Source organism: Trachurus japonicus, chromosome 20 (genome assembly GCF_045865225.1).
Source record: "Trachurus japonicus isolate A0001 chromosome 20, Traja_1.0".
NCBI lineage: Eukaryota > Metazoa > Chordata > Actinopteri > Carangiformes > Carangidae > Trachurus > Trachurus japonicus.
In genome coordinates, this window is record NC_140926.1 from 15,489,884 (window position 1) to 15,503,486 (window position 13,603).

The 13,603-nt window shown below is 42.2% G+C and overlaps 1 protein-coding gene across 2 annotated transcripts in view; it reads left to right on the forward strand.

Annotated features, from left to right (window-relative positions):
* Positions 1-11,487, forward strand: part of LOC146966682 (sodium/hydrogen exchanger 9-like) — a 58,429-nt gene extending 46,942 nt beyond the window's left edge. The window contains exons 13-16 of one of the 2 annotated variants that reach the window (XM_085762961.1): positions 1,439-1,487; positions 3,031-3,086; positions 9,628-9,733; positions 9,821-11,487. In XM_085762961.1, coding sequence (XP_085619087.1) covers positions 1,439-1,487; positions 3,031-3,086; positions 9,628-9,733; positions 9,821-10,000 — 391 coding nt within the window. In that variant the 3' untranslated portion in view covers positions 10,001-11,487. The remainder of the gene's footprint in view (positions 1-1,438; positions 1,488-3,030; positions 3,087-9,627; positions 9,734-9,820) is intronic. The other variant, XM_085762962.1, reaches the window with a different exon arrangement.
* The last annotated feature ends 2,116 nt before the right edge of the window (positions 11,488-13,603 follow it).

A 13,603-nucleotide genomic window follows, 5' to 3' on the forward strand; every position in this document is an offset into this window, starting at 1 on the left:
TAAGTGGAAGGATAAAGGACCAGGGCCCTGAAAAACAGGAACAGGGAAATATATAAATAGAAAAAGAAAGAGACAAAGATGGATGGGGTTAAGATGGATGTGGCTGTGTGGGCAGCTCGAAGGGGGAGAAAACAGGATATAACAGAGTAAATAGAGGAAAGAGATAGGGCCAGATAGTGAAAGCAAACTCGGAGAAATGGCTCAGAAGGACGGGTTTGGGTTTAAATCAAATTGTACAATCATACAAGATATTTTCTTCTGGTCTATTTCACAGGACAGGGCCCGCTTTTAGCCAATTTCCATACTGTGTAAAAAAAAAAAAAGCTTAACAAACAGAGCTGAACAGAAGTGTGAGAGGCAGTAACAACAGCAGCGGTGATGATCAGAGGCTGTAAAGATAAACACCAGTGTAGAGAGAGTGAGAGCCATTGTGGAGGGAAGGCGGCCAAGACAAAACTCTGCACAGCCCTGAGTAGTCGCAGCGGCGCTCTAATGCTCCGATGAGAATCTCCTCTCTGTTGTGTGTTATTGCAGAGGCCTCTCACATGAAAGGGGCTTTGGCATCAGTACATACAAAAAGCCAAGTGAACACACAGACAGACAGGGTGGTTGTGCAGCAGTAATGCAAGGCTATTAGAGTTACCAGCTGACCTGCAGCAGCCAGCATCAACAGACATCTCACTTTAATCTCTGTGTGACATCTTGTACCAAACAGTGTCCTGAATGGAGGCTCTGTGGCTCTAAGTTATAGATTTATGGTGATGTGATTGGCTGATATACGGGAAATGACCAGAGGAAATCCTCTTTTTGTTAAATTTCAGATTCAGGGTTAGAAATGATGGATCGGTGCTGCATGAGTTGTGCACCACGTGTATGTGTGTGTAAAGATGCAGGGGATACACGCACGCACGCTCGGATAACGCCCTCGTTTCTCGATTAGCAGCTCACTGGGCTGTCACCGGCCAACGCTGAGTCACTCCGTTTCAATCCAGAGCGAGCCGGTCGGCCTCTGCTGCTCCTCTCTGGCTCCCTGACTGCTGCCGGAGCACGCCTTGTTGCAGTAAAAAAAAAAGAAGAAAGAAACGGGGTCTGCACCTCGACAGAGTAATAATTGCCCCCACGCAGAACATCAAGCATAATTGCGGCGCTGTTTTGTCATTCATCAGAAATGTTTCCCACAGCTGACATTTTCTCGGCGTGATGTGAAAGACGAGGCTGATTTTGATGAAACTGTTTGGAAAGGTCACGTCCAGGCTGAGTCGAGTTTCACGCTCCCTATCACTGCTAAGTCACATGCGGCACCAGACTGCCTGTGTGTGTGTACACAGATCCAGTTTCACATGTAGTGGGGAATCATACTCTTGAGATTTGTCTTTGTCTCTTTGTCGTTTCTTTGTATTGAATCAGGTTGTTTTTTTTCTTCTCCCATTCTCTACAGAGTGGAGGTGGATACAGATGAATATCCTGAGGAGGACCTTTCTTTTGAGGTAAAACACTTATTGCGTCTCTACCCAGTAATCCATATTTCATCTGTTCTATTTATTCCTACAGTCTTTGTCCCTTTTGGCACTGAAATGTATTTTAATCTTAACTGTGTGGTTGTCACGGTGTCGACGCCATCAGCTGCCACCTGCAGGGATGCATACAAAATATGATGTCCAGATATCCCCGTCTGATAATGCGAAGAAAAAAAAGTGAAATCATGTCCCACATTGTACAATAATTAAAAAATATATATATTTTATGGAACATTTTGTGTATATAGGCAGCTTAACGCCCAAATATATAACAGGATTTACTTGCTGCTTCTGTTTACTGTGTTGCCATAGTTCCTATGCAGGTATTTCTCATCAGTCCCATTTATATATCTGAAGCATTAGTGTTACTGTATTGATGTATGATGTATTGAGTGAGTAGTTGTTTTTAATGCAATCAAGTAGTCATAATGATCTATTTGGAGTTGTACATGATTTGGCTCAGGTATACAGGGGATCAATCTTCCTGAAAGTCCATTGCCAGTAAACATTAAACTTTAACAATGTGGAGTTCATTTAAAAACGATGTGTAGAGAGAAATGACATGTGCTAATAGAAAATATTTCACTTAAGGTAGAACTTATGTCACAATTACTAAGGCATTTTTCACATTACACATTTTGTTTTTTACAGTTTTATAGGCGGTGGTGGAGATGGTGGAATCCCATCCTCTTTACTGACTCACAATAAGCTCGACAAGCTGCACATTCAGACTCTCATTCTGACTCATATTTAGTTTTTGCTCACACTGTACATTACAGGATTTACAGTATATCCTGCCAACCTGGCCCATTGGCACATAATAAGCTTCCCCCCTTTAATCTGGGCTCTGTTGTTTATTTAAACACCATGTGACATCAAAGTGAAGAAGATGCTCAAGAGGAAGAGATGCACATTTTTGCTTCCTGCTAAATGACAGTCCGTAGCAGCACAGCGGCCTTCTCAGAGTGCCTTTTTGTTGCGCAGGCACGTCCACCCACACCTCCCACCCCAGCAGCACTCTTTTCCAGCAGCGCTCCATCTCCTCTCTTTCATCTTCTTATATGGCCTTATTCTTATCTGCACACTGTGAATGGGACAAGGTCTGGCCAGCTCCCTGGCGTTATGGGGCCAGAGGGGCAGACAGAATAGACGGCACGGCCAGAAAGGCTGAAGGAAGATCCCAGCGGAGAGGCGAGGCCGAGCTCCAGGGCTCTTTCCTATGGAAATGGATAAATGTAACCTTGCCCAGTGTGCGAGTCCCCGCAGGGAGAGCCGGGGGCGTGTTCTTACTGTAGTGGAGGGGATCAGGGCACTCTGTAGTTTTTTAGAACAGGATTCTCCTATATGATCACAGCGCCCGAGGTCTCACTTGTTAAAGCGGAGGTCATTGGATACGACCCCACTGACCATCTAGGGGTGCAGGTTTTCAGCATTACCATCAGGCAGTGTGTACGGCCACCTCAGAGGGTCTTTGTGTGTCAGTGTGTAACAGTGGTTCTCTCATGGTCTCCAGGTTGCTGCAGGAGGGCCAGACACAACACCGGGTCTGTGGCACCGTCTGGACTACAAGTATCCTTTCACTGCTTTCTTCTCCAAAGCGCTCTCACGTCTTGTCTGCACTCACAATGGTTAATGCACCGGCCTGTGAAGTAGCATTATACATAAGAGTACGAGAAGAAACAGCTGAGTGCTTCATTTCAGGGAGCGTGAAGAAAAGATCTTTATGTACTGAGATGGTAGAATAAACAGGACTTTTATGAAGCGCTTTTGATGGGTGGTCGACCAGCTCCCACACACTATATACACCTGTGTGTGTGCAATTATATCCAAACAATATGTATAGTTTACACATGTTCTTATATGAATTATTAGAGCATGAAATTTACATTAAGGTGCACTTAATCTGCACGTCAAAGGTACAGTGAGACCTTTTTGGCAAATATGTACATATGTGCTTTCTCGTTGAGAGTCTGATGAGATTAATACAGTGTGATTAAAGGGATAGTTCACCCAAAATTCAAATTTCACTCATTATCTACTCACCCTCATGTCGAGTAAGGGTCAGGAGAAGTTTCAGAGTCTTCCGTGCCTTCTCGGAGTTACAGGGGGGCTCGACGCAGCATTGCACTGCCATATGACGGTTGCGAACGGAGCTCACTTTTCTTCGTCCAAAAAGACACACCAAAAAAACCTCCAAAAACCTCCATACTGCTCGTCTGTAATGTCCCTCTTGTATTGAAGCCCCAACATGAGAAATTGTTCTGAAAAAAATTAAATAAGTCTATGTTTTAAACTTGTTTGTAGCGGAAGCTCCCAGCACTGCTCTTCCTGGTCCGTCCAAATCTTGCGCGATTTGCATTGACACCCAGTTCACAGCTCCGCAAATCGCGCAAGATTCCGACAGAGCAACACTGGGAGCTTCCGCTACAAACAAGCTTAAAACATATACTAATTTAATCTTTTTAGGAACAATTTCTCATGTTGGGGCTTCAATACAAGAGGGACATTACAAGTGAGCAGTATGGAGGTATTTGGATGTTTTTTGGTGTGTCTTTTTGGACAAAGAAAAGTGAGCCCCATTTGCTACCATCATATGGACATGCAGTGCTGCGCCGAGCCCCCCTGTAACTCAGAGAAGGCACGGAGGACTCTGAAACTTCTCCCAGCCCTTAGTCGACATGAGTGAAATTTGAATTTTGGGTGAACTATCCCTTTAATGATTCATGTCCTTGCTGTTGACTGCGGAGTGAACAGGATTCCCGTTAGCAGGGAACGCAGTTATATCATTTGGCAGTAAGTAAACAGTCGTGTCCTCCGCGGTGGAATTTCATGAGGACTGCATTAGATTTAAGCTAATCTGATTTTATCACTTAATGGCCTCATGACCTGGCCCGGTGCTTTTGAAGGAGCACATACTTCTACTTTATGGACTCAAATCTCCACTGCAAAACAATGAGATGCCGGCCTCATAGCGCATTCATGTAGAGGGTTCATTAAATGCGTGAGTGTGTTAATACTGATATTAGGTTCTTTTCTCTCTTTTTTTTTTCCAAAAGAGTGCATTTAAAGTGAATTATAGGTAGGGGAAATTGGAGTGTTGGTAAATCAGTAACCAGTCACTGTGGATGGGAAAAGATTAAAAAGAAAAAAAAAAAAATGCAGGTTTAATATCAGATCAGGCAAAACTGAACTCTGTTAATTCCCTGAGTAACAATTTTTAGAATTTTTTTAAAAGTAATTTTTAGCTATAGCTACAACTCCCCAATGTTTCAAAACCTTTTAGATAGTTAATCTTTTAGACTTGTAGATTTTTTCAACAGGCCGTCTACTAGTATGAGAAACATGCCCCATATATACACTGGTCTGTCAAATCACGTTGTGGCTCAGTTCTCTCTGACATAACAGCAGCATCACGCTCTATTCTGACGAAGCAGGAAGGATGAGTTTATGAGGTCATGGCATTTGCATCTACAGTGTCACAACAAAAATAGTCAACAACCTTGATTCTGTTGCACTTTGTGTTCTTGCAGTGTGACTAAAAATAATGAATGCGCGCACAAAATATAATAAAATGACCCTCTGTAAATCTTCCAAGGATGAAAACTAAGCTGTCAACTTAAGTAATTATTTTCTTGGGACACCCTTGGCAGTGTTTCAGACTTGGCTTTTATCTGGATGTGTCTGTGTATGCACGGCCCCTTTAGATTTGGGGATTATCTTTCACATTGTTCTTTGTGTTATTGCATTATACCATCTTAAACTTAATTAAGTTGAATAGGGAATATCTGAACAACATCACGTATATTTAAGACATTAAAAGGGATATTTTTCATATACTATAGTCATGTGACATTGAATTTTACAAACCCTCTGGTAATACGGATTGGGCAGCAATCCAGACAATTTTAAAAACGAACCCAAAAAAAGCCAGACAGCGATGGAGTTAATAAATGTATTGACACACATACATAGTACAAACATTAAAGATAAGACATTTGTTCTCATTGAGCCATTTCAATGAAATCTGTGTAACCATAGTAACTGTACAGAATATACTAAAACCTGTGGCTACAAGTTAAAGTAGCCTACATAGTGGGTCAATTTGGACATTTGACAGACTGTATGTGTGTCATGTTTTTTCTCTATGTGTATATGTAGGTAAGAGAGAGAGAGAGAGGGTGAGAGAGAGGGGGTGAGAGAAGCTGTGTGCAGGATGAAAGGCACAGTCATGGCCATGTGTTTTTTTTCCCTCACTGATGGAAGAAAAAACTATTATGGAGATGCTTTGATGTGGACCAGGTGAGAGGAGTCTAAGCCTGGGTCCCGCTGCCAGATAATTGAGCCTCAGCTTGTCTTGCTGCTGTCTCATCCTGAAGGCACACTGCTGCTTCCTTAACTGCTTCCCTGTTTTCTTAAGCGCAAATTTTGACAGATGACAAAATGACAGGCATCTCAATCCGTTTGATCTTTTACTGCCGAAGTGCTTTGCAGATTGTGGTTTTGGAGGGCTGGCAAGCAGTGTTTTTGTTTTGACTCCCAGCGGCCACCCATGTTCAAGAGACCCGGGGTGGCTGCATTACGCGGTTGACTGGGTCTTGGGAGTCCATGGCACGATTTTAGTTAACTCAAATTGTTGCCTAGATTCAGGGTATTACATAATATGGCACAATAGCAAGGCACGAACCGTAGTAAACAAAAAGTAACAGTGAGAAGGAGGTGACACTAATTAAAATTATGTGCTGACATTCTCAAGTATCCACCACTAAGTACTGCTTCTGTCTCTGTGTTCTGCATGATGTCGCTGAACATTTTAGGGTTTAGGGTTTCACTTGTCAGTGAAGCCCATGTTCCTGCTGGGTAGTTTAATTATATCACCTTTATCATAAGCTTTGCTTGTAAAATCTGAATCAAAAAGTAGCAAAGAGTGAAAATATTGTTTTGTCTGTTTTGCCAAGAGTAAGGTGAGAATATGAAGTTCTCGCCAACAGCAGGTTATCGTTGCTCAAAAGTGGAAGCATGGGGGAGGAAAGCTAGTGTGGCTCTGTTCAAAGGTAAAAATATCGTTGTACCTGGACCTTCAAAGCTTATTGACTGTCTGTGTGACTGATGTTGTTCTGGCCTTGCCCTGAGTGGGCGTCGAACCTAACCGTTTCGCCAAGAGGTTGACAATGGCTTGGCAGTTGGGTTAGCACGTGTTTTAGTGCCACACCCTTTCATTTCTCCTTACTGGTACCTCGTGACTGTGCCACACCCACGGACCTCCATCTGTTTCAATCCATACAAAAAAAGGAAGTGTGAAAACATCAAGTAGTGGTTTTATGCCAGATTATTTCCTGCAGTCTGTGTTGGTTTTCTGGCAAACCCACAATGATGACAAGACTTCAGGATATCACTGTGTACTGCCAAGAAATGGAGACAGTCTGTGATCCTTTTTGTTCTTGATTTTAATCTTCAGTCAAGTATATAGTACATGGTTAATTCCTACTTCCCACATTTCTTACTTCCACTTCATGCCCTCCCCTCGGTGGCGTGTTCAGGGAGTGGCCTTGGGTGGCACAGGCCACCCCTGAAATCTGATTGGCCACCCCAGGTGCCACCCCAAAATATGATGGGGTATATGCCTGACTGGCTTTTGTCAAGTTAGTATTTTTTTCAAGAATAACATTGAGGTTTTCTATCACAATTACATTGCCACTCCTGCATTTTGACTAGTCGGTCTAGTTTTTCTTGCAGTTTTAGTAATTGAAGTAGAGATGGGTTTTGCAGAAAAAAGTGTGCATGGCCAAAACCTGTGTGGGTGTGTGTTTGCGTGTGCACGTGCATACATGAGTACGTAATGTGTGAGCGCAGGCACTCATGCTCAGGCTTCACGCCACCCCACCATAAGTCAGTGCCCCACTTGGGCCACCCCTATCAAAAATGTCTGGACACGCCCCTGCCTCCCCTCTTTCTCTCTCTCCCTCTCTCACCCTATATATATATATATATATATATGTGTGTGTGTGTGTGTATATATATATATATCCATGAGGATGTGCCCAAGTACAAACACCACAGGACTCTGCTGAAGTGCAGCAGTTAAGTAAATGTACTGATGAGAGGTCAGGAGAAGGTGATGTATCGGACATGAAGGGAGGATATTATGCTTGCTGCAATGGTGGCTGAAGCAGCAGTTGGGCCTCTACCCCCACACTACTACTCAGCACCTTTTCCAACACAGAGGCAAGTCAACACACACACACACACGGGCGCACGCGCACACGCACACACACTCTGCACCATTGTGACCAGAAAGCAGCTCTTGCAGTTAATAAGCACCATCCCTGTTCAGTGTTATTTCCGCATGGGACTAGAGGCCGCTGTGCAAATACACCTGTAGGTCCCAAGGCAGTCATTATTCCCCCGTTTTCTACCTCCTCACCCCCTGCTTTCTTTTTCTATTTCTTCCACGCTCCATCCCTCATTTGAAAGATTTATAAATAAATCCTGTTAGTTGGCAGAATGGTGGCCATAATTTCTACCTCTTGCATACTGCTGATAACAGCACCAAAAATGTAAGAATTGCTGCCAAATAGCACTTTAGATCATTTTCTTCTTTCCTTGTGTTGTACTTGCAGCTCGGAGGATTGTGTACTTGCATGCTACCTCCGAGTCCCACATTATTCATTAAAGGCTCTGAGGTACAAAGGTTGCTTTTGTCTTGAAATGATAGTGTTGATGAAGTATTGTTTAGTCTTTCTCCAAGGCAAAAGCAAAGTATGGAGTTTTTTTGCAAGGGGAATTATTAATCAGAATATTTTTTTTACAGTCAGTTTTTATGGGTCTGTAATAGAGAGGATACAGAATCGAGTGTATTACAAAAGCAGCTGTCAGAAAGCCGTTGTATGTTGAAATCTGGCCCAGAACAAGGTGGTTGTGGGTGTATAATATGTCATTGTTATTATCAAGTGAGTACATTGCATCATGGGTGTTTGTTGATTTGAGCCCACAACACCTCCAGAGGATTTGAACTGAAACGTCTGGCATCCAAAGACACCCCCTTCTACTCCTCCTCTCAACACTGAGCAAAAATATCCCTGCCTGTACCATTTTACTTCATCATTTAAACACATTTATAAACCATTTCTGACCTTGCCTCTGGTTTCAATCAAGTGGAAGACTGACCCAGCTTGCCTGAAACAAGATAACACCCCATTTGATACCTTTTTTTCCCTTTTGAGTACATTATTTTTATCTCTATCTGGTCCTCCGCCAGTCTGCTCGTGTGCCGCACTCCCTGAAAAACCTTTTTTCTGCCTCATGGGACCTTTTATGACGCCAAGAACCGGTAGATGTATATTAAAAATACTAACAGCTTCGTAATCTGGAACAAAAATAGCACATGCACCTAAAGCTTGAATGACTAATATCCAGCCCTCTGCAGTCTGTTGAAAATGGAAAGGCATTGCCATTCAGTGGCAGCGAGATGGCTATGGCCTGAGAAGGAGAATAGTGTCCTTAATATAACTGCATAGACGGTTATGCGTGTGGATTCATTGCAGTGATGTCGGTGATATCAGCGAATAAAAGGCTGCGTCATTGTTCTCTTATTCTGCCTTTTGGAAGCGAGTTCATCTTCACTGTGTTTTTATCTTTTGCCTGCACTTTAAAGAAACTGGAAGTCTACTTGAGTGACATGTTGAATAATACGTATTAGCATGGTATGGGATAATGACTGGGATTTTAAGACAGTCAGCTCGAACAGCCATTAAAAGTACACCCAAGGAAATGGCTAATGTGTGGTTCTCATGTCTAATATATCAGTTCTGTATTAAATATTATGCAATTATGGATCGCCTATTACCTACTGCTCCTAAAAGAGTAAATCACTTTAACCACTTCTTTTTGACATAATCAATGGTCTCCCACCTCTCACGATGAATATTAAATCTTTCCAAATCCAACTCAAAATTAACATACTCAGCTAAAGAAATAAAGTTAGGATGCTACGTCTTCATTTAAACCTGTGTGAGATGAGCTTTGCTGCTGCTAAAAACTCATTTTCCACTCTCGTGTATAATGTCACTGACACTTGATACCTGCACAGCTTTTCCCTTAGCAAGGTCAAAAGATATCTAAAACCGGTGCTGACACATTGTGGCCCCCCACTGACCGACTCACTGCCACAGTGGTGTGGACTATTTGCCAGACTCTTTGGAAGCCCTCGTTCCCAAGAGGTAAGATCTCTGTTCTGCTTGAACGTGTCTCCGAAGGATTTGAAAGAAATTCAAGTAATCAGTTCTGATCTTGTTCTCGCCGTTCAGGTTGAGGAGCAGCTCTGTGAGATTGAACCAGATGACTCCACCGTCCATTTGGAGAAAATGGAGAAGCAGTTTGTCACAATAGGAGGGGAGTCTGGATCTGAGCACCAGGAGGACCTAGTGGAGGGAGACCTGGGCCTCGGCACAGCTCCAGCTCTCACCAGGGAGGCCTCAAGCTCCTAGAAACCACCTCTAACCCCTGCTTATCAGCTCCTGCTGCCCTGAGGCTAAGGCCCTGCTTCCCGTAGTGAACGGTGTCACTGGGCCGGGCATCTGAGAGGAGGATGTGGTTACAATGGCTCCTGAAAGGTCATGCGACAACCTTCTCGTGCTGACGTGCATGCAAACGCCCCCCCACGGGGTGAAAACAATTACATACAACGTTGCCTTAGCTCTGGCCAATCAAAGCTCAGACATTTGTGCCAGATTCAATCCCCAGTGGAAAGAAAGACATTGAACATTGTAGCTGCTTGCTGGCATTTAATACCAAATCTGCTGCATAAAAACTGAGTTTCACTGACAATTTCAACCTTGTGATATTTAGAAAGGGTCAGCAGAATTTGGTGATAAAGATAATTCTTTTCTACACAGTAATGCTACTGCAAAGTCATTCCCGAGCCCCCTCCCTTCCCCTCCCCTCCATACTCACCTTTTAGAGACCTGAAACAAACCAAGGATGCAGATTAAAGGGATTGATGAGATGTTGCAATATGGCACCAAAACATCCTGCTTATCCAAACAAAGCAAGTACAGTGTCTCCCTGCAGTCAGCACTGCAGCCCTGTAATGCTGACTGCAGCGAGACACTGTCCTCAGCTCACCATCGGTTCCTCTATCCAAACTGAACGGTTTCTTTTTTCATAAGCCTAAACTAAACCTAACCACAGGCTCCATTTCTCTAAACCAAACCATTTCCTCTCTATATAGGTCTCTCTCTGAATACCCACAATTTCTTAAGCATATTCTGTCTGTATTCCTTTATGTGTTTTTCTTCTTTCTATCAGTTTCTTAAATTCTTTTTTAGTTTGTTTTGATCAATTAGGGCCAAGAACATTGAATATTGAAGCTGTCAACCCCAAAACACAAGAATTAAACATCTTAATGACAATTGAATCAGTTGCTAATGCTTTAATATCATTGAATGTAAGTTACTTACCCCCCTTAAACCTTTAAGTGCACAAAACTTAAAATATCAGATATCTGGCTGATAAGTCACTAGAAAATAGTTATTTTATCAGAAGAAACCTTGATGTTATGGTTTCAACTGGAACTGAAATTAGTGAGGGGAGCCACTTTATTCAATACCACCAATAACATAACAATTCTGATGACTTAATTTGCTAAACTATTATCTGCTCAGTTTAATGAATCCAACATGTCTTACTTCAGTCAGTGATTTCAATATTCATATCAATAATCCCAGCAGTGCTGCAGAGCTTTTGTACATCCAGTCTGATTTAGGATTTTCCCAGCGTGGAACAGATTTATTTTGTAACATTACGAGCTTGTGATGACTGATGATGCCCTTTCTGATCATTATCTTGTTTTCATCATTGGAAATATCAATGTACATTATTCAACCAGGACTTTCACACACCAGCTCTACCCTAAGACCTTGTGAATGAGTTTGTGAACAGTTAATGTAATAGCTGTTACTGATGCCATTGTTCATGTGAGGATCAAGGTTAGGAGAAAGCACAATAGGGGAATACCCAGACCAAAAAAGTTGAGAAACGAAACTCGGCTTCCATATCATGGAGCTACAAAAGACAACACAGTCCTTGTTCTGAGAGATTAATAATGAATATAACAATAACAGATACGATTCTGAGGCTATTTCGACCAATTCTGTAACTCCATCTTGGGCAGAATGGGAAAGTGTCACCTGTGCCTCTGCATTAGACCACGACAGGCACTTCGGCACATTGTCATCCTCTATATTAAGCACCTTTGACAGACATTGTTCAGCAGATTAGGCCTGGTACCTGCTGCCTTGACACTCCACTCTGGATGTTTTTTTTAACTGCAGAGCTCCAGTTGGATTACAGATAGTCAATAATTCTCTTCACTCAGGCCTTTTTCCAAGGGCCCTGAAGACCACATTTACTGTATTAAACCTCTAAAAAGGTCCAATCTGGATTCCTCAATATCAACCCTTCCCCCCCTTTCTTTAGGATAGATTATTGACAGGATTCTCTTTAGCTTTCTTGGTGCAAAGCTATTTCTTTACTGCTTTTCAGTCTGGATTTCGACCACATCACAACACAGAGACTGCACTTCATGTTCTAAATGCCATTCATCTGACTAGGTTTTTGTGTTGCTGGATCTCAGTGCTGCATTTGTCATGGTTAACCAAAGCGCTGCTCAACAAACAAGTGGGTGGATCTTTGTAGCACTGTGGTGAATTTGTTTCTATCATATTTACAAGATAGGGACTACTTTGTGTCATTTTATGAATCTGAGCCAACAAAAGTCACATTGAGTTCCCCAAGGGAGTCTCCAGAGACCAAACCAATGACCGGATGTGCCAAAATTTCCTACAACTAAAGACAGAAATAGTTTTTGGTCTCACAAACAAAAATCTACAAATAAGTCAGAAATCTTGAACCTTAGTTTCAACAGCCACATAAAAATGAAAACACAGCAAGAATCTAAGGATCTAAGGATCTCTGTCAAAACGAGAGACAAGGAACTTGTTCATGCTTTTATTTTCAGCAAACTACACTGTTATAATATAATAACTATAACTTGGTGTCTTCACAAGTTATAGTAAAAAAAAAAAAAAACCCCAAACAGCTGCAGCTCATCCAGAATTCTGCTGCCAGACTCCTCATTAACACCAAGAAAGTGAAGAACATCACACCTGTCCTTAAATCACTGCAATAACGGCTTCTTGTGTATCAGAGGATAGATTTCTAAACCCTACCACTCGCCTATGGTCTCCGGTTTAAATACATCACTGATTTACAAGCGCTATGAAGTATCTTTACCCCTCAGGTCTTCTGGAACAGGTTCACTCATTGTTTCCAGACACAAAACCAACCAAGCAAGCTGAAGCAGATTTTATTGTCTTTGCTCATCCCCACCTGAGGAGCGGGCTACCACACAGTACCTGAGGTCTGCTCAGACTTGTCGGCTCATTTAAATCAGGGCTTGAAACATTATTGTTTTTTGAGGTTTACCAATGAATTGTTACCCCGTTTAATCTTTTCAATAACTTTTTATTGCCTGTTAAGTACAGTTTTAAAGTTTTATTGATGTCTTGTTTTGATTTTGGGGGGTAATTATACAAATTGCTTTGCCCTTTACTTTTTCAAATGCAATTTTTTATATCTTGTTTTTACTGTATTTCCATATATTTGTAAAGACCTTTCGGTTGACTTGTGTGTGAATGCTACTATGTGAATAAACTTGCCCTGCCTTATTACTCTACTACTGATATGATTTGCTTGTTTTGCTCTAGTTTGGGGGAATTAATAGCAGAAATAGAAATGTTAAGCTTGTATAATTTACGAGCCCTGTTTTCCAAACGCAACCAGCGGGGAGCACAATTTGGCCTATGTGTGCGCCGTGCACTTTCCACACAGCACGCACAATTATAACGCAAGAGTTCTGGTGAAACTGCAACATGTGAAGTCACACATTAATTATGGGCAGAGCGGCTTCATGCCAATCGGTTACATAACGTCTTTGTGTGAAGCTTCGGGGGGAAATTGCTCATGAACATCCACTATCATTGAACACTTCTATATTTCCCTTAATCAGCTGAAATGGTATTTCTGTGCCA